Here is a 25,334-nt window from a genome sequence, read left to right on the forward strand (position 1 = left end):
TCAGCCTCTCCGCCGGCCGCCACCTGCGCCCGTCCCCACGTCTCCAGGGCTACTCTCCGCGCGTCCGGGGAACTCCGAGTCCTGGGCGCCCCACCGACGGCTTCGCGTGTGGCCCCAACTCTACGGTTCGCGGCGAGGGCGCCTGCGCGCGGTGCATGCCGGGCCGGCGGCGGGCAGGGCTGGCTCCCATCATGGCGGCGGCGGCGGCTTGTCGGTTCTGGCTCTGGGCTGCCCTGCTTATCCCTGCGGCTGCAGTCTACGAAGACCAAGTGGGCAAGTTTGATTGGTGCGTGCGTGCGGGGCCCCTTCGGGGAATATGCGGCTATTTTTCCAGTACCTGTCTCCTGCCTGCCAAAGCGAGGCGGGTTACAGGCAGCAGGACCGGCTAGGTTTCATGACGTGCGGGGCCCATTGCAATAAAAAACGTGGGACCCTTGTTCAGAAGTGAAGTTTTAAGGTGGCGACAGCAGAGCCTTAAACCAAACGTGGGGGCGCTTCTAGGCCGCCCCGCGAGGCTGTGCAGGTCGCAGCCCGGGACGCCGGGTGACGCCCCGCAGGCTCGGGGTCTGGTCGGCGCACGGCTCCCGCCGCCCCGTCGGGCCGCTTCTCGGTGACGTCAGGTTCTGACCTGCGTGCCAGAGGCCGACAGCCCCCCGGGGACTCTCATGCTCCTCGAATGGGCATCTCGCGGGCGTGTGCGCAGGACCTTGGGTGTTCCACGTCCTAAACGGAGGCCTTTTTCCTTTCGCCTCCCTTCCCGCCCCACCCAGCTGTGGCCTCAGATCAGGTCCGCGCAGGTTTTATATCGGCCGGAGGTGCCGTTCACTCACTGACCCCCCCCCCCCCCACCTTCTTCCTTGAGGCCCTGGAGCTCGCTTGCTTTTGTTTGAATCTCGGTTTTGCCATTTAAGGGTTGTGTGATCTTGGGAAGGTGACTTGCCCATTCTGTGCCGTGTTTTCATGATCTGTAACGTGGTTCACTAATAGTAATACTGGTACATGACCTCTTGCAGTGGTTGTAAGGGTGATCGAGATACTTCCCATAAATGAGCACAATGCCTGGCTCATGGAGTGCCGTCAGTAAATGTTACATTTATTGTTGCCGTTCGGGGGGCATTTCCACCTTCAGGTCCCCACTCAGATAACTCCGCTGCGAAGTCTTTTCTGAATCAGGCGAGTTAATTCACGTTTTTGTGGAGTGCCTGCAGTGGTCAGTGGTTCTTCCAGGTGCTGTGGAGTCAGAGATGTGAAGGAGCTTGTGGGGCAGGTATACAGCAAGTCCTCACTTACTGCCATTCAGTAGGTTCTGCAATTTTAAACAATACATCAAAACCACATACATCAAAACCAGTTTTCCCATAGGCTAATTGATATAAGCAAGAGTTAAGTCCCCACGCAGATGGTTACAATGAAACAACATTACTCCAGGACCTCCTGTATAAGTGTGTGATATAAGACGGGGTGACAGATGCAACATGTCACATTTATAATGATGGGGTAAATGCTCACAATATAACATGTATGATTCCAATGTAGCAAATACTAGGCATATGCAATTTACAAGCTGAAGAATAAATGGAAGGAAATACACCAACATGTTCATATACCAACATGTTAATACGTTTATGGTGGTGGTATTTGGGACATTTTTTATTTTCTTTGTTATACTTTTGTATATTTTTCACATTTCTACAATGAGCAGGCATTACTTTATAATCCAGATAACAATATTTTAAAAGAGAGCATAGGTTTAGAGTAAGAAGATCTTAGTTTTACATTCTGGTTCTGACAGTAATTAGATGACTTCAGTGGGCTCTGATTTACTTACCTGTAAAATGTGTAATCGTCCTGTGTACTTCGTGGCGTGTTCATTGGATACAGTGAGAGTCAAGTAGTTGGAAATCCTGGCAGAAACTGTCAAATATAATATAAGCCTGCCTCTCCACTACCAGCTTAGTTTCTTCTTTAAAAAAAAACAAAACACCAGACCAAACAACGTTATGACGAGGAATTCAGTGTAAGCATCATGTGTGACTACTTTGCTAGAGAATGCAGTACTTTTTCTTTTTTTATTGTTGACACTATTACAGAAGTCCCCCATTCGCCCCCTCTTTGCCCACATCCACCCAGCCCCTGGCATCTCTCCCCTGGCCTTCACCACTCTGTTGGAGAATGTAGCACTTTTTCATTAATAGCAACGTGCAAAAACACCTCCTATGTACTTGGTAGTCTGCCATACGAAGCTAATTGCATTCTCTTTATGCTTAGGTAAGAGCGTTGAAAGTGATGAGATATGTATAGTCCCAAGAAAGCATGAGTAATGGGTCAAATGGATCCTGAACATGGTGTGGGCTAGAAAAGGTTGTAGAGAACGAAGCCTGACCCGGTCTATGGAGTTTTGTTGTAAAAATTGCATAATTTTTTTCTCAGAGGTCAGTGAAAATAGAAGGAAAAGTTGGATTGCATGTTCATGACAACAGGGGTTGTGCCTCTTTCCTCGTGTGTCCTGTGAGTGCCCCGCCCCGCTATTCATGACCTCAGAGAGAACCGTAATGTTTGTTCTGGTGGCATGTAGGCCAGGTGCTCTTTGGGGTGGCACTGATCTTGAGATAAACATGTGCTTACATGTAGAAGGAAGGCTTGTATTTTTCATCTGTTAGGGCTATTCTTGTTCCGTTTGCTTCAGACTACATTATATAGAAAGCTGGCTTTGGGTCAGGTCTCCTCATTAACAAACATTTCTCCCATGTCCTAGGATAGGTATGATGCAGAGCGCCTGTGTTTGTGCCGTTGTCTTTTCCCAGAGCATTTTGTGCAGTGATGGATTTGGCTCTCACGTTTCCCTTTTCTCCAGGAGACAGCAGTATATTGGGAAGCTCAAATTTGCCTCCTTGGAATTTTCCCCGGGATCCAAGAAGTTGGTTGTGGCCACGGAGAAGAACGTGATTGCGGCCTTAAATTCCCGGACTGGGGACATCTGTGAGTGAATTTGTAGGCGTTAGCTCGGGATGGAATGGCTGACCATCATGGACCCACAATGGTCTGTGGCTTGCGAAGTCTGCCTGGCTGCTCCAAGTTAGGGAGAAGTTGTCCAAAAGATGCATCTCTTACTGGATTCTGACAACTTATTTTATTTTATTTTAGTCTTGTCATTTAATATATTCCTATTACAGGCCTTTGTAGTTTATTCCCTCAGACCAAGTCCTAACTATTCTTAAAGTAGATATTGCTGCAAAAAACACATTACCCTATTTTGCATTAAAGATCTGGATTTCCACCTTCCCAATTACTTGTACTGCTTTTAGGGATTTTTTAGGCACTAAAATCATGGATATGTAATTTATAATCACTGTTTTTCTTGTGAATCATATAGGTTTTGCTAATCGTGTCATTCATTTACATGCTTGATGAGGTGGTAATGGAGGTGGGAGTGCAGAGACCTCCCCTTGTTACCCAGTGAGTGCGAGTGGGTCATCGCCAGTTCTCTGTAGTCCTTCCCTCCCTTGAAATAAAATTGGGCACCGCTGTGCAAGCAAAGACCTCTCTTGTTTTCTCCCACCTGTCTTCTTGGATGCCTCCCTATTTCGTAGTAATGTCTGACTCTCCTGTCTCTCAGTGTGGCGCCATGTTGACAAGGGCACGGCGGAAGGGGCAGTGGACGCCATGCTGCTGTACGGACAGGGTAAGCGGAGTCCTGCTTTGCTTCTCTCATGGTGTTGGCTCCCTCTCCTCGTTCCTTGCACTGGGTCTGGGAGGGAAAGGAGAAGGGTATTCCCAAATAGCTCTTACTTGCACCCATAGCAGAGGCGAGGTTGCCGCTAACAGGCCCTCGGAGGCTACGGAGCTCCAGTCTGGGAGATGATGTCACCATGGTTTTTTCTCTTCCAGATGCCGTCACTGTGTCCAATGGTGGGCGGATCATGCGTTCCTGGGAGACTAACATCGGGGGCCTGAATTGGGAGATTACCTTGGACAGTGGCAGGTAGAGGGGAAGAAGCTGTATTTCATCTGGGCGTGGTTCAGGGCTTTGCTGGAGCACAGATCTGTGTGGGTAGCAACTCTGGGTCTTTTGGCTTTTCCCCCAGTGACCACTACCAAGCCAAAGAGCATCAAATGCCCAGTTTTTGATGTTTTTTTTTTTGTTGTTTTTTTAATCCTCACTCAAGGATATGTTTTTTATTGATTTTAGAGAGAGGAAGGAAGAGAGAGAAAGAGAGAGAGAGAGAAACATTGATATGAGAGAGAAACATCAGTCAACCGGTCGCCTCCTATGTGTGCCCAACCGGGATTGAACCCACAACCTAGATATGTGCCCTGACCCTGCATGGAACCTACCACCTTTCGGTGCTCTAACCAACTGAGCCACACTGGCCAGGACTTGATGTTTTTGAGGTTATGGAACACGTGTTTACTCAGCCAGCATTTATTAAGCACCTCTTAGGTGCAGAGCTCTGAGCTAGGTGTAGTGTTTATTGTACTTAACTGCTTTTTCTAATCTTACCATGACTTGAGAGCTTTGCAGTGTTGTAGGTACAAGAACATAATATAAAACTTTCAGTGTTTTAATTTTGTGTTTAGAGAACAGCTCGAAGTACTGTTGCATCTTTGCTAAAGTTGTTTAATAAGATCATGTGCATTAGCTTATGCATCCAATAGTCATTTGTTTGATAAACGCCTGGGGAGCCCCCGGGCAGTGGGAACACACATGGAATGTGAATTAGTTTCTGTCATCAAGGAACTCGTTATCAGTTGGGGGAGGCAGGCAGGTAGCCCAGTAATGACAATACTGTCTGAGGGGTGCCATGGTGGGGGGTTGGCCTGGTTGCTGTGAAGTCCCCTGGGAAGGTGGGAACAACCCTTAGCAGATTCGGGGGCTTGAGGGAAGCAGTATGGCCTAGTGGCTCAAAGAGGCAGAGCCAGGCTAGCATCCAGATGCATTGGAGCCCAAAATCTATTTTCTTGCCTACCCAGCTACAGTGGTAGTGTGCCAGATTGTCTGAGGCGCTGGGCGTGCTCACCCTGTAGCTTGAGGCGCTGGGCAGTGCTCATCCTGTACCTGTGCTCAGTTTCCAGGCACTTGGGCTGGTAGGCCTGCAGGAGTCAGTGCGGTACGTTGCGGTCCTGAAGAAGACCACTCTTGCCCTCCATCAGCTCTCCAGTGGGCACCTAAAGTGGGTGGAACATCTCCCAGAAAGGTAAGGCTGCCCTCCCACCAGATGATGGCTGCCTGGTCCTGCTCTCTACAAGCCCCTCTTTCTCCTTTAGGGTTGAAGCATTTGCTTTGGCCCAGGCTTACCTTATGTTGGGGTCATGTGTAGCATGTTGGGCTCACTAGATCTAGGCCTGAACTCAAAGGCTGTGCTACCTCTGCAGTTGCCATTGCAGCGAGGAGAAACTCTCAAACTAGGCAGGAGAGCCAGTCAAGCAAGGGGTGTGGCTCTCTCGCTCATGGTCCTACTGCTTCTGGCTTTTTTACTCAAGAAGGCCCAGGGTAGGAGCTTAGTGAGATTTGGGATGGTTTCCAGAGGTCCTGGTGGAGGGAAGCATTGAAGCTGAGGAGTAGTAGGAGGGAGGGAGGAAAATTCTACTTAGACCACCGCAGGCAGGGACCAAAAGGTCAGATTCCTGTAGGACCAACTGCATAGGCAGCAGGCTCTGCGGGATTCTTGGGAGCTGCGGTGAGCCTGGCCTACCTCAAGGGGGCAGCCTTACTCAGCTGATAAGTGCCCCATAGGATGCAGTGTTGGGTAGTGTTGCCACATCTTTTTAAGAAAAGCTAGAAATCTGGTTTTTACGTGTAAAATCTCAGTTCTGAATGTGGACAACTGAATTATTTATTAATTGAAATAAAAAAAGACTGTGTGAGACAAACAAAACCTATTTGGGGACTGAGAGTAGGTGACCTCTGGCTGAAGGCCTGGCCGCCTAGTCTGGGAGGACCCCTGCCTGTGGCTGAAGCTGTTGCTCCGCTTTTCTTCCCTCCCTTAGTGACAGCATCCATTACCAGACGGTGTATTCCTACGGCTCTGGGGTGGTGTGGGCCCTCGGCATTGTTCCCTTCAGCCACGTGAACATTGTCAAGTTTAATGTGGAAGATGGAGAGATTGTGCAGCAGGTACGGTCAGGCATCTTCCCGGGGAGCCTTGTGAACTGAGGAGGGAATAGATAGAGCCCTTCCTTGCACTAGGACCAGAGAACTCAGCTGGCAAAGCCATTGAAGTTCCCTGTTCCTGTCACTCGGAGGCCACCTCCTCCTCACCGGTATTTATTTAAGCCCTGGCACTCGCCCAGAGTGCTCTCCTGCGGTGGCTAAAAGAGTCGCATAGATCCGTTTGTTGCCTACGAGTGTCTTGCAAACTAATATTGTAAAATAATGATAGAGAAACCCCAAATGACAGATACAGTAAATAAATGCTTATCTGAAGTGTCAGGTATTAAAAAGTAATCTGGCATATTTTTCTAGCATTCAGATAGAAAATTGGGATTTTTCCTCTGGCTTTGGAACTTTCGGGAGGCTGGGGGACAGGAAGAACTTTGGAACCAACCATGAAGAACCTTGTGGTTACCAGGGGTGGGCAAACTTTTTGACTCGAGGGCCACAGTGGGTTCTTAAACTGGACTCAGAAGAAGGAGCTGCGGCCGTGTTTCCCGACGTTGCCATGTTAACACCGCTGCTGGTGAAGGAGCGGAGGGGAGAGCAAGAGAACCCTCCGCTCTTTCGGCTCCGCGGGCCGGATAGAACAGCCGAACGGGCTGGATCCGGCCCGCGGGCCATAGTTTGCCCACGGCTGGGTTAGGCCCTGGTGGGAACTGGCAGTGACACTGCTGAAGAGCTGAGTGGGAAGTGTAAACATCCTCACTGGCCTCCTGTTACGTGTCTTTCCTGTAGGTCAGGGTTTCCACTCCCTGGCTGCAGAGTCTCACCGGAGCCTGCGGTGTGGTGGATGAGGCTGTCCTGGTGTGCCCTGACCCGAGCTCACAGTCCCTCCAAACCTTGGCCCTGGAGACGGAGTGGGAGTTGAGGCAGATCCCACTGCAGGTGAGAGGCCGGCGCTGTTTCCACTGGCCGGAGGCACAGTCTTCGCCGCTTAGAAAAGTCTCTCCCAGTGTCACTGCTTCCTTCCTGGCCGTGGCAGCTGTTGAGAGAAGGCCGGGCCTCTGGCTGAACGGTGAAAGGGGAAGTGGGCCACTCTCCTCTTTGGAGAACCTGAATGGGAACTTCAGAGCCACATGCCATGGCCTAGTTACTTTCATTGGCAAAGTGGGGCAGAGGATGCAGGCCTGGATGGAAACCTGACTTCTCGGCTTCTAACCCTAACCCTCCACCCTCTTGTCTTCTAGTCTCTCGACTTAGAATATGCAAGTGGATTCCAACCCCGGGTCCTGTCCACACAGCCCAACCCAGTGGATCCTTCTCGGGCCCAGTTCTTCCTGCAGTTGTCCCCAAGCCACTATGCTCTCCTGCACTACCATCATGGGGTCCTGAGTCTGCTCAAAAACCTCCCACAGGTAACTGCAGGCCTCATGGTGTGCTAGGATTCAGGACCATCCAGCCAAGACATGGGTGCTGGAAATCCCCGCCTTTGAAGCTGCAGGCAAATGGATAGAAGACATCTTTTCAAAAGTGGCTTAGAGCAGAAATGGGATAATTTTTCTTCTAAGAATTATATAGTATCTTTAGAGTAAAACTGGCACCTTCCTCTGAGTCCTCAGGAAAATGGGGACAGTAATTACAGCTTCCCACAGATACTGAAAGCTGCGTAGGATTGAGGATTGACTGTGCCTGTGCCCGTTTTCAGCTGTAGATGCAGCTAGCCCTTCCTTTGCTCTCCCATGCCCTGGCCATTATACTCTCAAGTTGGGAGAACTTTCAGTTCCATGGCCAAGGGGCCTCCCTGTAGAGGTGGCCCTCTGGAAGGCTGCTGGCTAGTAAAGGCCCATTTAGGAACTGACACCCTGCTTTCCCTCCAGACTGCCCTAGTGAGCTTTGCCACCACCGGGGAGAAGACAGTGGCTGCAGTCATGACCTGTCGGAATGAAGCGGTGAGTATTGAGAGTCAGAACTGGGGGTTTCCTTCGTGTGTCTGCCAGGAGCCCAGGGAACCAAAAGTCTGGGCATAGTCTCCTGGTCACCTTGAGCCCAGGGGGCAGCAAGCTGTTGAGAACTAAGTTCTATAGAGCTTTTTGTACACCCCCGTGGCCCCCAGGAGTGGACCCTAACGTGATGCTTCACTTTCACCTGGGACTATTAAGGGTGGCATAGGCTTTGTGGTTAGGAATGAGAAACTGCGATTTGCCTTCTTCCAAGTGTTGAGGAGACAGGTGAAAGCTTCATTTTGGTAACTGGGAAGTGACGCTTCGGCTCAATTTCCTCCTTCTGTCCTTTTTTCTCTAGCAGAAATCTAGCAATTCTGAAGATGGGTCGCTGGGGAGCTTTTCGGAGAAGTCTAGTCCGCAGGTAGGGTGTGGCATTGGGCACTGTGCCAGACCTAGACCCAGGGGGTCACCCAATGAAGTTGGGGATGCAGCTTAGGCCATGAGCTGGTCTGGAGTTCCAGTCTCAAATGGGGTTTCCTGAATTGTGTAAATGATAGTTCTCTTGATCCTTTTCAGTTGGGAGATTAGGAAGTAGAAACTCTAGAATCTGTTCTTACCCACTTTCTCCTCTGGGCCTTAGTTTCCTCATTTCTTCTGGGCTCCCAGCTGGTAGAATTGTTTTAATCTGTGCATTTGCACTGGAGCAGAGCATGGGACGCTGGCTGGGGCACAGGTTCCTGCTGTGGCTCTTTCTCATCAGCTTTTCCGAAGGTTCGGTCACTTCCCCGCTGACGGTTTTACCTCTTGGGGAAGTCTCTGCTACACTGCACTGGCTTCCTCCTGGACAAGTACAGTGGTTGTAATTTTATTTACTCAGGTGTCTTGGTTCTGCCTTAGGATTTAGCTTTCTTTTCTCTTACTTTCCTTTGCATGTATTTCCTGTCTTGGTCTGGGTTCTTTTCTAGGGTATTGCCCCCCAGTTATTAGACTTCCTTTGGGGGACTTTGCTTTGGGGGAATCCCTCAAGTTGACCTGTGCTGTCTGTTCCCTTAGGACACGCTGGCTTGCTTCAACCAGACCTACACCATCAACCTCTACTTAGTGGAGACAGGTCGGCGGCTGCTCGACACCACCATCACCTTTAGCCTGGAACAGAACGGCACTCGGCCGGAGCGGGTGAGTGGGAGCCTTTGTCTTCAGGCTCCGTCCTGTGGGCATCTCAGTGTGGGGTTCCCTTTCCTCAGGGCCGGGTCACAGCCACGGGTCCTGGATCAGAGCTCTCTGGGTTCTAGTCCTTCCTGACCCACTGACCAGCCACAATCCCTGTGAAAAGCAGTAAAAGTGGTACCATTCATTCCAGGTTATCGCTGTGCCAGGCACTCTGCTAAGCTTTTCACGATGCACTAATTGATCTAACCCTCCCATCAGTCTTGTGAGGTGGCTATTACAAACGAGGAAACTGTCCAGAGATTCAGGGCCCTGTCCTGAGGCACAGAGCTAGCAAGAGGTCCTAGCCCTGCAGCTGGCGTTCTTCGTTGCCGCCTGTGTTGTCTTTGTGCATGTTCAGTTGTGTTCCTCAGCCTCTCTGGTCTGGGCTTTTGTTTCTGAAATGGGAGGTGTATGCCCTAGCTGGTGTACGCAGCAGTTAGCGCATCGGCCCTAGCACCAAAGGGTCTCAGGTTCAATTTCTGGCCAAGGGCTTGTGCCTGGGTTGCAGATTAGCTCCCTGGCTCTGGTCAGGTGTGTGTGGGAGGCAACCAGTGAGACACACTGATGTTTCTCTTTCCTTCCCTTCCTCTCTTCCAGTCTCTAAAAATCAATGGAAAAAAATATCCTCTATCCTTGGGTGAGGATTAAAAAATAAAATAAAATGGGAAGTGTAATCCTGGCCTCCTGTTTACTTAGTGGGCTGTGATTGGCACATGGTGAATGATATGGGACTCCTTGGGTTTCCTCCATAACAAGGTCTGAGGGCAAGCCTAGCAACATTGTATTGACTCCCAAGAACATGTGTTACCTTATTGGAGTCCAGGTAATAACTGTATCATTTAGACATCTGATAATGCCATGACCTAGACCTCTGACCTGAATGGTGCTCTGTGAGGCATTTGAATTCTCGCTGACTGCAGTGGTGTTGACTCTGGCTTATAGCTGCACATCCAGGTGTTCTTGAAGAAGGACGACTCCGTGGGCTACCGGGCCTTGGTGCAGACAGAGGACCATCTGCTCCTTTTCCTGCAGCAGCTGGGTAAGCGACCTCATTCAGCCATTTACTTTCAGCCTGCCCGGGAGCTCCAGTCAGACTCTGTTTGGGGCTGTGGACAGGCTTGTGGAAGAGTCCCGCAGAGCGTACCCTGATGTTTTTTCCAGAGCATGTCACCTGCTTTTGAGGAATTCCTTAGCCTTCTTGGCTGGGGCATGGAACTTTCTTCCCTTGAGTTACTGAATCCAGCCCCTTGCTCTGGCTTCTCTTGGTCACACAAGAGCTGCGGGGCATCCCTGAGCCACCGAGGAGAGTCTCTTCAGGAGGTGAGGGGCCTAGCGTTGTGCCCATGCTCTTTCCAGCAGGGAAGGCGGTGCTGTGGAGCCGGGAGGAGTCTCTGGCAGAAGTGGTGTGCCTAGAGATGGTGGACCTCCCCCTGACTGGGGCGCAGGCGGAGCTGGAAGGAGAATTTGGCAAGAAGGCAGGTATGAACCCAAGAGGTTGGGCCAGCAGAGTCGATGCAGGGGATGCTTTGGGAATGTGTCTGTTAGTTGGACCACTGGCAATGCTGTCTCACAGCATCTCTGGCTTCCAGGGTGCAGCCGGGTGCCAGTCTGACCTGAACCGGCTCTGAGACCAGTTTGTAGTGCTTTGTGGCCATATGGTTTATGTGCCCATTCTTTTCTATGAAAGGTGTCACCTGCGACTTCCTCTAGGGAAGGGCCTTGAGGAAAAGAAACTTAGTTGAGTATAGTAAGAGCTACCATTGTCTGAGCACCGAAAATTTGCCAGGCACTATACACCCATTGTCCCCAAAGCAGCAGCCATACCTTTCTAGAGACATGACTGGGTTGACTGACCTAGTTATTGAGGCCAGTGCCCTCTGAGCCCGGCCACATCCCACCCCCCAGGACGGACTCAGTTCCCTCTACTCTGAGCCACTCCTACCCCCACCTCTGTCCCTTCCATCCATTCATCTCGCTGTCCAACAGGTATTTACTGAGGGCCTACTCTGGGCCAGGTACCCTGGTAGGCATTGCCGTTTTCTTAAGCTGAGGATTAATTTGACTTTACTATTTATTTTTGCTGCCTGGATCCAGCGATTCAAGGTAAAATCTGCTTTCTGCCACCTTGTTGCTCATTGCCTGTCCACATGACTAGCTTTTGATTAATTCTTTGTTTTTCCTGACTTGCATCAACAAGGTCTATACTGTGTGTGCGTGGACTGCTATGGCTGTGACTGGTCCTGTTTGCCTCTCACTGCTCTTCCTTGACCTGAATAAACATTACATAAGAAAGGGCACCCCTCCTTTTCAGTGAGCACTTAACGTGTATCCCACACTGTGCGAAACCCTGTATGTACATCGTGTGTCATCTTGCAGTAGCCCAGTCAGTGGATTACATGCCATTTAATGATGAGGAACCAGAGGCCAGAACATCAAGTATATTTCCCAAGGTCACTGAGTTAGTAAGCAGTGGAGTTGGGATTTTAACCCAGGTCTGCCAGACGCCAGAGGCCATGCTCTTTACTGTGCAACCTGCTTCAGTGACCAAATCTGCCCTGAGGAGATTTGAGGGTCGTGGTGTCATTGATGGAGTCAGGGGAGAGTGAGCGATAGCCCCGGGAGTTGGTTGCAAGCAGGTCTGTTGGGCCTGGTCAAACAGTTGACAGCATAGGGGTGAAGCAGTGGGAAGTGGAAGTACCCGTTCATGATACACATACATATGCACCCCTGCACCCCACATCCCTCCCTCTTTTGGTTTCATGGCACCCAGAGCCTTCCTCTGGCCATTCTGGATGTGGGGCTGTGGTGGAGACGTTCACAGCATGGCTGCATCCTGCATGGCTGATCCCTGACCTCTTAGTCTCCTATTCCAAGGTCCAGGCAGGTGCGGTACTATGAGCCAGGTGAGTAGGTTTGGAAGTTCCTGCCTGGCTGTCCCTGAGTGTGAGACTGTTGGCATCAGACACAGGACCGCTCCTTGGATGTGCAGCCTGAGGTGTCGAGCCACAGGGGAGAGAGCGACCCCTCGTTAGGAAAAGCAAGTACCCCCTTGCTGGACACACCTAGTCTGGTGGGGAGGGAGCCTCAGCTGTATTTATTACCTTTTCCTTGACACCAGACGGCTTGCTGGGGATGTTCCTGAAACGCCTCTCGTCTCAGCTCATCCTGCTGCAGGCGTGGACCTCCCATCTCTGGAAAATGTTTTATGATGCTCGGAAGCCCCGAAGTCAGATTAAGAATGAGATCAGCATTGACACCCTGGCCAGAGATGAGTTCAACCTCCAGAAGATGGTGGTGACAGTGACAGCCTCAGGCAAGGTGCGGGGGTGAGCCCAGGTCCCAAACCCCCAGAGGCTCCAGGGTGGTCGGGGAGAGCATGGGCTCTAGTTTTCATGGATAGAATCAGTTCTTTGGTTTGTCTTTCTAGCAGTGAGCCAGTTACTTGTTTATCTTGCAGCTTTTTGGCATTGAGAGCAGCTCTGGCACCATCCTCTGGAAACAATATCTCCCCAATGTCAAGCCAGACTCCTCCTTTAAACTGATGGTGCAGAGAACCACTGCTCACTTCCCCCACCCCCCACAGTGCACCCTCCTGGTAAAGGACAAGGTGAGGCCACTTCTGAACTGAACCAAAGTGGTGTGGCTTTTTGGTGTTTTGTAACTTAAATTTCTTCTAAGCCTTTAGAATTGTATGAGTGTTAAAGATCAGTATTCAGGGGTTAGAGCTCGGTTTCTTCCAGCTTTTTCCTGAGTGGAGGAACCATCCAGGTCTGAGGTGGGAGTGACTGGAAAGTGGGGGTGACTTGACCAGATGTGTAGTAAGCCAGCTCGTCTTCTTCCCAGGCATAGGCGGCTGGTGGTAGCTGAGTGGCTGTTTTCTCGTCTGTAGATGAGAGACAGCAGGACACAAAGCTACTAGTATTTGTATCCCTGCGTCCCAGAGTCAGATGGATTTTTGTCAGTTCATTCTGGAACTGTCGGAAGGGAGCTGGGAGGCGTTCTGCTGGAATGGCTGCCCTGGGGTAGCTGATTTGGTTATTGACCATTTTATTTGCCCCTCAGCCTGCCCAGTTCTTGGTTAGCTTTGGAGTCGAGAGGAAGTTTATTTTCCTTTTGACACATTAGTCTTGGGGACCATTCACCTTCAGCCAAGACTAAGGAAACACTAAGGGATGCAGCACAGTTGCGCTCCAGTCCCAGATTGACTCCTAGGATGTGCATTCTTTCCATGGTGGAATCTGACAGTCTGCCCGTTTCAGGAGACAGGAATGAGTTCTCTCTATGTCTTCAATCCCATTTTTGGGAAGTGGAGTCAGGTGGCTCCCCCAGTGCTGAAGCGCCCCATCTTGCAGTCTTTGCTTCTGCCCATCATGGATCAAGACTATGCCAAGGTGCTGCTATTGATAGACGATGAGTACAAGGTACGGCATCTTTAGAGTGGCGGGGGGCATCCACGTAGAGTTGGGTGTGGGGCAGGGGAGGTCAGACAGCAGCCAGTGGACCAGAGCTGGGGCTGTCTGCCGTCAGCACACATTTGGGCTTGTGGGGCATCTCTAAGCGACTTGATTATTCTTTCTGCACTGATGAAAATTCAGGGTCTTAACAGATCTAAATTTAAGCCCTAATTGAGTTCAGTAGACTAGTTCTTTAAGGTTTGCTGTTTTATTAAGGCTCTCTTTGATGGGAAATAGTAATAGAAATTGAGAAATTACTTAGAGACTCCTGACCTTTCCTTTAACCCTTCTCTTGGGCTCTGGATGTTCAAGGTCACGGCTTTCCCAGCCACTCGGAATGTCCTGCGACAGCTTCATGAGCTAGCCCCGTCCATCTTCTTCTACTTGGTGGATGCAGAACAGGGACGTCTGAGTGGATATCGACTTCGGAAGGTAGGGAAGGGGCATCCCGGCAGGACCCTTCAGGGAGAGTCGTGGGTGTTTTCTGGTTATTTGGCTAAGAAGTCCATTATGCTATTCATTCTATTGAAAATTTTGATCAGCATAGTCCTGATGTCTGATTCAAAGTAATTTTCATATTTATTGAGAGGCTACCACATGGCAGGCATGGTTCTAGGTGCTGTGGAAAAAGCAGTCAACAACAGACAAAGTCTGCTCCCATGGAGTTCTCATTCTGCATTCCTTTTCTATGGCAGTGAGAAGGGACATTGTTCTCCATTTGGGGGAAGGTAGGAGGTGGGAATGGGGGCTGAGTAATAGTACTTTCTATATGAATATGGTGTTACTAACTCACTCTTCTTTTTTTTTTTAAACATGAGCATTTTTAAAAAATATATTTTATTGATTTTTTACAGAGAGGAAGGGAGAGAGATAGAGTTAGAAACATCGATGAGAGAGAAACATTGGTCAGCTGCCTTCTGCACACTCCCTACTGGGGATGTGCCTGCAACCAAGGTACATGCCCTTGACCGGAATCGAACCTGGGACCCTTCAGATCGCAGGCTGACGCTCTATCCACAGAGCCAAACCGGTTAGGGCACTAACTCACTCTTGATAGAATGTGTGCTTTGAGTTTTAGTCCAGAAATGGGATAGATTTGCTCTGACCCTGACATACTTGAGTCCAATTCTTACAAACAGTGATACACAGTGGCTTTGAGGTCCAGCTCGGAGGTTCACCAGGGCCTGGTCTCGCTAGCAGGGCTGCATAGAGGAGTAATTTGTGGCCTCACCAGACGGTCCTTCAGTCCTGCCCTTAGGGCCTCTGGAGAGGTACTATAACATAGAGATTAGGAGCTTGGACCCAACTGCCTATGTGTGAAAACTCACTTACTAACTGACCTTGGGCGTAGGATTTCTCTGCCTCTGCTTTCTTGTTTATGAAATAAGATGATAATGGCACCTACCTCATAGGGTTAGTGTGAGGAGCAGGGACTTAATACATATAAATCTCATAAAGCAATGCCTGGCACATGGTAAATGCCATCTAAATGTATTATCTGTTGTTTTAAAATGCAGTGCCCTTTTCTGACATTTTGTAACAGCCAACCTTTCACATAAACAGCATAGGAAATGGTCTACCCAGAAAATACATTCTGTACCCTTGTGAGTGAAAATAAATTGCCCTTCCAAGTTGATAAAAAGGAGACCCCGAAAGAGACAGTTCTTTGTGGATACAGGGGCGCAAACTGGAGTGTGGGTGTCATGAATCAGTGGAATCCTGAGGGTGTCCTCGGAGTAAGTGGTGGCCAAGGGCAGACAAAGGCGGCAACGCTGCATGGGGAGCAGGCCAAGGGTATCTTACAGGCTGACCTCTGAGTGAGTTGACTGGTGACCTTGCTCTCTGGGGATGTTTTTCGTTGTAAAAGATTAAATTGACGCAGAAGCGCAGAAGCAAAATGTGAGCTGACCCTTTCCACCCTGCTCCCAGCTGCTTTCCCAGATGGAAGGCCTGTCAGGAGTCGGCTGTGCATCTTTCACGGTCCTTCTGTGTATTCACAACACTGTGTGAGCAGCTGTGTGGGCCATATAGATACATGATTCATAGATGTTTCTTCTTGGTGAAATGGAATTGACCTGCATTTATTAATAGGATTTTTTATTTTTCATCTCTTATTACTCCGTTAAACCCATGTTTAAATGAAAGTATAATGCTAAGAAAAATCCAGAATTCTGAGGTTCTAGCTCAGTGACCCTTCAGAAGGGAACATTTGCGTACATGGCAGTCAGATCAGGAAGCGGAACGGCACCAGCACCCCACCCAGGTGGCCCTTGTGTGCCTTTCCCCTCCCCCTCTAGTAACATTTAACCATACAGATTTGCGTATAGTTTCCTGTGACTCTAAAGAACTTTTTCTATAGTACTTCGAGGTCCCTGCCAGCTCAGTCATTCGCTGCTGGCCCTTCTTTGATTTTAGTAATAAGTGGTAAACTTTCTTTGGATATTGCCTACTCAGATAAACAATGGGGAGCTATTGAATAAGTTTTCTGCTTTCTTTTTTTTTTTTTTTTTAATATATTTTATTGAGTTTCCACAGAGAGGAAAGGAGAGAGATAGAGAGTTAGAAACATCGATGAGAGAGAAACATCGACCAGCCGCCTCCTGCACACTCCCCACTGGGGATGTGCCCGCAACCCATGCACATGCCCTTGACCGGAATCGAACCCGGGACCCTTCAGTCCGCAGGCCGACGCTCCATCCACTGAGCCAAACCGGTTTCGGCGTTTTCTGCTTTCTTAATGGTATATTTTTAAGTATATTTTTAAGTCAAACTGTGAGTTCTAAAACTTCTTTCATAAACCAGAACCTTCTTCCAGCACAAAGACTGCAGGTAATGAACTGTAGGGCATGTCCAGCTACTGCAGTCTCCAGTCTAGGCATGGCCTCCTGACTACAAGCACCGGCTTTGTTGCCTTTGCTCCAGGATCTCACCACTGAGCTGAGTTGGGAGCTGACCATTCCCCCAGAAGTACAGCATATCGTCAAGGTGAAGGGGAAGCGCAGCAGCGAGCACGTTCATTCCCAGGGCCGTGTGATGGGGGACCGCAGCGTGCTCTACAAGGTACGACACAGCAGCCTGGTATAGAGTAGGAGAGCAAGGGTTTCAATTCTGGCTCTAGAATTTGTAGGTGCATGATCTCCAGTGAGTCATTTAATCCTTTTGAGCCTAAAGTATTATCTGTGAAATGGGTACAGTGTGCCCTTCTAGGGTGGTTGTGATGATCCCCTGAGAGACTCATGCTTAGCCTAGGGCCTGGCTTATGGCCATTGCCCAGTCGATGTTAGCTATTATATTTAGTGACTAGAGGCTTGGTGCATGGATGGGGTCCCTCGGCCTGGCCAGTGATCAAGGCCTATCAGGGGGCCAGCCAGCCGGGAGGAGGGACCCCGGGAGGTTGGCTGGCCAGCCAGCCCCCCCCACCATTGGGGCCGATGGGGAGGCCGGCCGGCTGGGGGAAGAGGCTGCAGGAGGTTGGCAGGCTGGCAGGGGTGAGGGGCCTTGGGAAGTTGGCCGGCCAAGGGGAGGGGCCGTGGGAGGATGGCCAGCTTGGGGAAGGGCTGCAGGAGGACGGCCAGCTGCAGGAGGTTGGCTGTGGGAGCACACTGTCCACCAGGAGGCAGCTCCTTTGTTGAGCATCTGCCCCCTGGTTGTCAGTGTGCATCATAGCAACTGGTCAATCGGTCGTTCTGGTCGTTCAGTTGTTACATTCACTTAGGCTTTTATATATATAGATAGTACTGATAGAACTGTCTGGGGTTAAACCTCAGTTGATTCATCAGAAAGCCTGACTCTATGATCCAGCACTCTAGTTAGTAGTAAAGGATGGGAGATGGAGAAATGACTAGTGGGCTGCAGAACTGTCCTATGAGAGCATGTAGTCATTGTAGTAATGGACATTAATTCCACCCCCCAGCACAGCAGAGACTGAGCTTGGGGGAGATGTCATAGAGCAGGGTACCACGACCAGAACTTGACGGGAAGCTCATTCGCCAAGCGTGAGGCAGAACGCAAGCCTCCGGTTGGGCTGTCCAGGTTCAGACTAGGCTCGGCCGCAGACTGACTGTTCATTGTGGGTCATTCGCTTAGGCTTCCTGACTTCTGTTTTCACTGATGTAATGGAGATTGTAGCCTGTGTCAGAGGATTACTGTGAAGATTAATGATAACATATAACATGACTAGAATGGTGTCCTCCACGCAGTTAGCATTATCAGTGCTGCCAGCTTGAAATCTTTACTGATGGATGCCTTCCATGTGACTGCAGTGTTTTGCTTGTTCAGAATGACCAAAATACATATTCTGAAGTACATTTTGACTTGTACTAGAAAAAATTTACTGTGTAATTTCATTCGTACGAGGTAAAATATGCTAGAATACTTGTGCTTTCATATGTTGAAGGCATAATAAGAATAGGGCTTTTTGGATTCATATTCATTATGCAAATTTTTAGGTTAGTCTCTTTTTTAAATAAGCTTTTTTTTTTGGCTTAATTTTAGACTTACAGAAAGGATGCAGTACTACATAGAATCCCATAAGCCCCTTCTCTAGTTTCCCCTTGGAGACCATAGTACATCTGTCTAAATGAAGACATCAACATTGGGGGAAGACTGTTAACTAAACTCCAGTCTTTATTTGGGTTTCGTCAGCTTTTCTATTAATGTCCTTTTCTGCCCAAGATCCAATCCAGGGCTCCACATTGCATTTAGTTGACAGTTTTGCATGACTTGATCATTCTGAAGAGTATTAATCAGGTGTTTTGTAGAATGTCTCTCAGTTTTGGTTTGTGTGATGTTTTTCTCATGGTTAGACTATAGTTACGGAGGTGAAGTGGACTTATTATTTATTTGAGTGCCAGGTACTCTAGACACTAAGATACATCAGTGAACAAAATAGACATTTCCCCTCCTCGTGAGGCTCTCATTGTATTTGGAAGAGGCCAATAAAGAAAGTAAACAGGTAAGTTAGAGAGTATGTTAGAGGACAACCAGTTTCATGGAAAAATCCGAAGCTATGAAGAGGGAAAGGGAGCATAGAATTTAAGGGGGATACATTTAAAATAGGGTAGTTAAGGAGCGGGGGTGTCTCATTGAGAAAATGACACTTAAACTTGAAGGAGTGAGGAGTGGGGAAAAGCCTTCTGGACAGAAAAATCAGAGCATGCCTGGAGTGTTCTAGAAACAGCAAGGAGGCTAGCGGGACTAGAACGGGGTCTTTGAGGAGGAGAGTCTGGGTTGCTCAGGTCAGGAGGTGACAGGGCCAGATCACAGGCCATCACTCTGGCCTTTCGGCTGAGACAGAGCCACGGGGAAGTTTTGAGCAGAGAAGTGACAGAAGTGACTGAGGTGTAACAGGTTCATTTGGCCTGCTGTGTCAAGATGAGCCTGTCGTGGGCCAAGGGGTAGAGCAAGCAGACAGTTAGGCTGTTGTAATAATCCAGGTGAGATGATGGGTTGGTGACAAAGGATCTGATTCTGGATACTTCTGAAGGTGGAGCAGTAGGATATGTTGATGCATAGGATGTGTGTGTGTGTTAGAGAGAAGCAGTTGAGGATGACTTAGAGGTTCTAGGTCTAAGACACGCATGGGGAGCTCTGAGAGGGAGCAGGTTTTGGCAGGGGTGGAACAGGAGTTCAGTTGGGGCAAGTCAAGTTTGAGATAAGACATCTAAGAAGATATACTGAGCTGGCAGTCCGTTAGTCAAGTCTGGAGTTCAGGGAGAGGTCTGGCCCAGATACGTAAAGTTGGGCATTGCCAGCACCCATAGATGGCGTGAAAGCCATGAGATGGTGGTCACCATGAGAGCAAGTATAGATGGAAACGTACAAGAGATCAGGAGATGAGGAGGAACCTGCCAGAGAGATGAGAAGGCGTGGCCAGTAAGGCAAAAAGAAAACCAGGGAGCATGTGTCCTGGACGCCAGGTGGAGAAAGTGCTTCAAGCAGGAGTGATCCCGTGTCACATGGTACTAGTAGGTCATGTAAGGAGAGAACTGAGGCTTATCCGTTGACTCAGTGATAGGGAGGACACTGGTGGAGAGAAATAGCGTTGCTGGAGCAGTGTCCTTAGGCCAGCGAATGGGCAGACCTGGGTAGTATCTTGAGTTACCAATGTCTGTGACTTGAGCAGGTTGCTTAACTCCTGTAAGACATTGCTTAACTCCTGTAAGACATTGCATCTTGAAATGTGGGTAATAATAGTAGCTACTTTGCAAAGTTGTTTATGGATTCAGTGAAATGAGTAGGTAAAGCACATGGCATGGCACTCAGCAGACACTAAACGAGTGCAGCGGTGACAAACTCTAATCAGGAAGCTCTTCTAACCAGGAAACCTGATTGCTCTGCCAGACCAGTGAACTCCAGGTTTGCCCCCCTCCGGGGCTCCCCGTGGTGTGGAGCCCATGATGTGCCACTGTGGTTCTGAGGAGCTTTTCTCTTCTCCCCAGAGCCTGAACCCCAACCTGCTGGCCGTGGTGACCGAGAGCACAGACGTACACCACGAGCGCACCTTCATCGGCATCTTCCTCGTGGACGGTGTCACTGGGCGCATCGTCCACTCCTCCGTGCAGAGGAAGGCCAAGGGCCCCGTCCACATCGTGCACTCAGAGAACTGGGTGGTGGTAAGGACGCGCAGATGAGCTCGTGTCACCATCAGGGACACTATACTCTATGTGTTGCATCATTTGTGAGACAGGGATAATAACAGTCACCTTTCGTCCAGCTTACAGCAGCATCTGGCACATAGTAAGCACTCAGATGTTAGCTATTATAATTCCGATTTCCAAGAATCTGGAGAATTCTTTGTTTCCTGTGGGGAAGGAACTCTGGGTAGCCTAGAGACAACTACTCTGAAAGCTAGTAAACTTGTTAGCAAGGAAGAAAACTGGGTGCTGGGTGGTTTCTCTCCTTCGTGGGCAGGTAGCCAATCAGAAAGGTGTCTTCCCATGTGATTTCCCCTGCCCAGTTGGACCAGCAGCTGAGCCCCTCGCTGCCCCCGCTTCTCTCTGCAGTACCAGTACTGGAATACCAAGGCCCGGCGCAACGAGTTGACCGTGCTGGAGCTCTACGAGGGCACTGAGCAGTACAATGCCACCGCCTTCAGCTCCCTGGACCGTCCTCAGCTGCCCCAGGTCCTCCAGCAGTCCTACATCTTCCCCTCCTCCATCAGTGCCATGGAAGCCACCATCACAGAGCGGGGCATCACCAGCCGACACCTGCTTAGTGAGTGACTGGGTCTCTTAGGCAGCCGCACTGAAGGACAAAGCCAGGGATGCATTGCTGGCAGAGCCACGTTTGATCATCATTAGGGATGGTCAGTGAGGAGGGCTTCATTTCAGCAGGAAAAGGTCCATCCATAAAAGATGATACGTTTCTTGATTCTCATTTCTGATGAACCACTTTTTCTGCATTTTTACTTCGCTCATAAAGGTGAGCCCTGATATCATTCCTAACAGATGGCCTGTGCTGACTGCAGACACTGGCACGGTTCGGTCTCGTCCTTATGTAGTTCAAGCTCAGGACTTAAGTGATGGTTAGCCAGCTGCTCTGTCTAGTTGATTTTACCAAAGACATTTGGGACTCAGAGCTTATCAGGCACTCGGTACTACTATTTTATTCTCAAATATGAGGAGGACAGACCTTTTGGCAGTTTCCCGTTCAGCCCCACTGTTTCTGAATCCAGCAGCGCTCATGTCCTGTGTCCTCCCTGGCCTTGCTACTGCACCGGCGCACGTGGCTTGTTAGGCTCATGGGAAGGAGACTCATTGGTCGGGGCAGGTAGTATTGGAGGGGAAGGAGGAGATGAAGAGATCCGAGTGCCCTTCCGTGCTCATCTCTCTCATCATTACCCATTTCTAATTCTAAACTTTATTTCCTGATGTCTCAGGAAATGTGAGGAAACCCTGCACTCAGACACATGTGCATTATTAGATTATGGGTTTGGCCATTTAGGAGCCTCCGTGACACCCCCCCCCCCCCCCCCCCCGCTTTTTAACTCAATATTAAATTTCTGTGATAGTGACATTTTTGTAGCTAGCCCTAATCTGGGGTTGATTGGTGTGAACATACACTTTGACTTCTTTCTGTGCAGTTGGACTACCTTCCGGAGCCATTCTTTCCCTCCCTAAGGCCTTGCTGGATCCCCGCCGTCCTGAGATCCCAACAGAACAAAGCAGGTGAGACCTCTGTGGCAGTGTGAAGGCTCTGACCGTAAGGAACTTAACCTGTAGGTCACCTTTGGTCCTCAGTCTGGTACATGCTGTCCTGCTGTGCTGGGACCTGGGGATGTAGCAGTGAACAAGTCTGACAAATATGTCTGCCCTCACGGAGTTACCTTCTGGTTGGGGAGGTGGACAGTAAATAAGATGAAATGTCAGCTGCTCATAAACGCTGAGGAGGAAAAAGCAGAAAAGGGCCTGGGGCTGTGCAGGGTGAGGGGGTATGTGTGGTTGAACTTCTGCAAGCTGGCCAGGGGAAGCCCCTCTGAAATGGTGACTTGGATTGAAGACCAGAAGGAGGAAAGAAGCTAGCCTTATGGAGGCCTGGGGGCACTTTTCAGGCAGTGGGAAGAGCCAGTGCAAATGCCCTAAGATCGTGTCAGTGAGTTAGAGGGAGGGTGAGAGGCCAGTGGGGCTGGTGGTGGGGAGATGGAAATGAGGTCAGGGAGGAAATGGGGGTTGGGTCCTGTCGGGAATACAATAGCTTGCCACTGTTAGTATGTATTTGAATAATTCCAGCCATGTTTCTCGCACCTGTCCTGAATTCTTTTCCCTTAGGGGTCTGAGAAATTGGGCAGCAGAAGGCACAGTAGATCTGTTTTTGCACAAAGAGAAAAGGAAAGGGGGGTATGGTTTAGAGCAGCGATGGCGAACCTATGACAGGCGTGTCAGAGGTGACACCCGAACTCATTTTTTTGGTTGATTTTTCTTTGTTAAATGGCATTTAAATATATAAAGTAAATATCAAAAATATAAGTCTTTGTTTTACTATGGTTGCAAATATCAAAAAATTTCTATATGTGACACGGCACCAGAGTTAAGTTAGGGTTTTTCAAAATGCTGACATGCCGAGCTCAAAAGGTTCGCCATCACTGGTTTAGAGTGAAGAGAGAATAAGAGTGAGACTATGGGGGGTGAAAGAGAGGAGGATAAACCTGGGGAAGAGATATGGGGTGATAACAGGGTTTTCCAGAGGAGTGTAGACAGGCACTCTGGGTTGAAGGGCAGGAATTGGCCCAGTGGCTCAGTGTTTTAGTTTTAAAATGGCTTTGGCTTTCCTCCCCTGGTGTGAATACTATTGTTTGTCTGTTATTTGTTTTTAGATTTAGAACAAGGTAAGAATCCAGATCTCAGTCTTTCTTACAGCCTTCCTAACAGTTAGCTGCTAAATTTTTAACTCCCTAGTAGACTTTGAAGGAAGATGTGAGGCTAGATATGTGGCCTGGAAAGCTCCCAGGACTCTGAAAGGGCAGCCAGGGGATCACCTTACAGCAGTTTGAATGCCGTCCCGACTGATGTTTTGCAGAGAGGAGAACCTAATCCCGTATTCTCCAGATGTACAGATACACGCAGAGCGATTCATCAACTATAACCAGACAGTTTCTCGAATGCGCGGTATTTACACTGCTCCCTCAGGCCTGGAGTCCACTTGTTTGGTGAGTAAAGCCCACAGCCACCCAGCTATGACAGCCCTTGGGGACACAACTGAGGGTTCCATTTCCTTTCCTACCTGAGGTTGAGGCTGCCTTTCTTATCCATTTTTCTCTCCCTCTGCCTTCCAGGTTGTGGCCTATGGCCTGGACATTTACCAAACTCGAGTCTACCCGTCCAAACAGTTTGATGTCCTGAAGGATGACTATGACTATGTGTTAATCAGCAGTGTCCTCTTTGGCCTGGTGTTTGCCACCATGATCACGAAAAGACTGGCACAGGTGAAACTCTTGAATCGTGCCTGGCGGTAAAGACCCAAGATCTGCCCGAGCGGAGAGCCGAGGGAGAGTCAGCACAGCTCCAGCTGCAGTTGGACAGGGTGATGGAGGATGTGTGGGCGCTCATCTTAGCTAAGAGTTGTGGGGAGAAGATGGACTCTCATGGAGGCTCCTTTTGGAATATGTCTGGTGCCATCGGTGGATGGAGGTTGAACTCTCTCTCAGCTGAGAATCTCAAAGCATCTTGATGGACTTTCCCCTGAAGTCCAAAGGCCATTGCCCTATTTCCTCTTTGCCCATCTATGAATATTCTGTCTTTTTTTAATAAGAGCTCCCAACAGAGTTCTCTCTTTTATGAGGCCTGTTCAAATTGATTTTGGTTTGCCTCCTGTTTCCCAGGTTAAATTAGAAATCTTTCTGTCCCTGCTTCTTGCTTGGGTGGGAAGGGAACTCTTACTGACCACTCCACCTTTACTGTTTACATTGTGAGGAAGAAGATCCGTCTTGCTAAAGTTTGAGCACTCATCCCGCCTCTCGTGGCTTCTCTGCACAAGAACTCTTGGTTGAGGAATCTATATTTGGTGTCAAACTTATTTTAGTGAAGCCTCTAGTTTCATTTTCTCATTCAGGTTGGGCCACGTAGTCTTTGTTTCAGTTTATTAAAAGCCAAGTGTGTAAATAGCATCTTGGTCTGTGGATCACTGCCCAGGTCTTTCACCTAAGGCATGTGCAGGCTGAGGCCTTTTAATTCTACTGAATTATCTGAACCTTGAAGAGATTTCAGGGGAGGGAGGAGGTAACCCGCCTGTCTGCAGTACCTCTTGATCTCTCATCTCACTCACAGCCTGGTCTAGCCATCTGATAACCTTGTTAGAGAAAGTCGTCCTGTTTAAGAACCTCATTATTTATTTTTAGTTTTATATAAATTGACCTGTGTGGGTCACTAGATTGCTCTTAAAATGAGATTTCAAATCTTATGAATCTTTAAGGAATGGAGAAAAAAAAGGCAGAGGTAGGAAATTGGCATTTTGTGGGTGAGGCATTGCCGATTGGCTGTTGTCTCTGCTGCAAAAGAAAGATGTCCTAAAAATGTTCCCTTGTTCCCGATTTGGGGAATGATGCGGCTTTTCTTTACTGTGAAGAATGAAATGTACAGAGGAGACCTCTAGCCCTGTGAGGGGAGAGGTACATTCAAGCGTCTGAATAAAGTGAGTGATGAATGACACTGTTTAAGTCCTTTTTTTGTGGTTTAGGAACACTTTGAGGCTACTCTTGTATTAGATGGGACAAAAAGCAATGCAGAAGTGGTTTTTAGAAAACTTTAAAAATATATATATTTTTTGTTGATTTCAGAGAGAAAGGGAGAGGGAGAGATAGAAACATCAATGATGAGAGAGAATCATTGATCTGCTGTCTCCTGAACGCCCCCTACTGGGGATCGAGCCTGCAACCGGGCATGTGCCCTATTGGGACTTGAACCTTGACCTCCTGGTTCACATGCTGAGGCTCAACTAATGAGCCCCACTGGCCAGGCTTCTCAGTATTTCTGAAGCTTGAAGCAGCACTCACTTCTGACCAGCTATGCCCAGCCTCTACCTGTGGCTTTTAACTCTCTCTGATGGGGTTTTCTCCTCCTCCTCTTTTTCTGTGCATCTGCCCCCGTTTCTTTATTAACTAGGTTGACTTTGGGGCCACCTGCAATGAATGTTTCACTT

At 49.0% G+C, this 25,334-nt stretch overlaps 1 protein-coding gene across 3 annotated transcripts; it reads left to right on the forward strand.

The window, feature by feature from the left end:
- Nucleotides 1-155: 155 nt before the first annotated feature.
- On the forward strand, nt 156-24,844 carry EMC1 (ER membrane protein complex subunit 1). 3 transcript variants are annotated; one of them, XM_059691013.1, is made up of 23 exons: nt 156-286; nt 2,855-2,979; nt 3,617-3,682; nt 3,889-3,982; nt 5,067-5,195; nt 5,989-6,115; nt 6,890-7,039; nt 7,342-7,509; nt 7,972-8,043; nt 8,396-8,458; nt 9,091-9,213; nt 10,189-10,285; nt 10,603-10,725; nt 12,365-12,564; nt 12,704-12,853; nt 13,506-13,667; nt 14,013-14,132; nt 16,623-16,760; nt 20,141-20,314; nt 20,705-20,915; nt 21,784-21,868; nt 23,217-23,346; nt 23,473-24,844. In XM_059691013.1, the coding sequence occupies exons 1-23, from the start codon at nt 156-158 to the stop codon at nt 23,650-23,652; spliced, it is 3,018 nt and encodes a 1,005-aa protein (XP_059546996.1). In that variant the 3' UTR covers nt 23,653-24,844. The 3 variants fall into 3 exon arrangements, with proteins under 3 accessions (XP_059546996.1, XP_059546997.1, XP_059546998.1); XM_059691014.1 differs by having other exon boundaries at nt 8,399-8,458; XM_059691015.1 differs by lacking the exon at nt 8,396-8,458.
- Nucleotides 24,845-25,334: the final 490 nt, after the last annotated feature.

The sequence above is a fragment of the Myotis daubentonii genome, chromosome 3 (assembly GCF_963259705.1).
Source record: "Myotis daubentonii chromosome 3, mMyoDau2.1, whole genome shotgun sequence".
In the NCBI taxonomy this organism is placed as follows: domain Eukaryota; kingdom Metazoa; phylum Chordata; class Mammalia; order Chiroptera; family Vespertilionidae; genus Myotis; species Myotis daubentonii.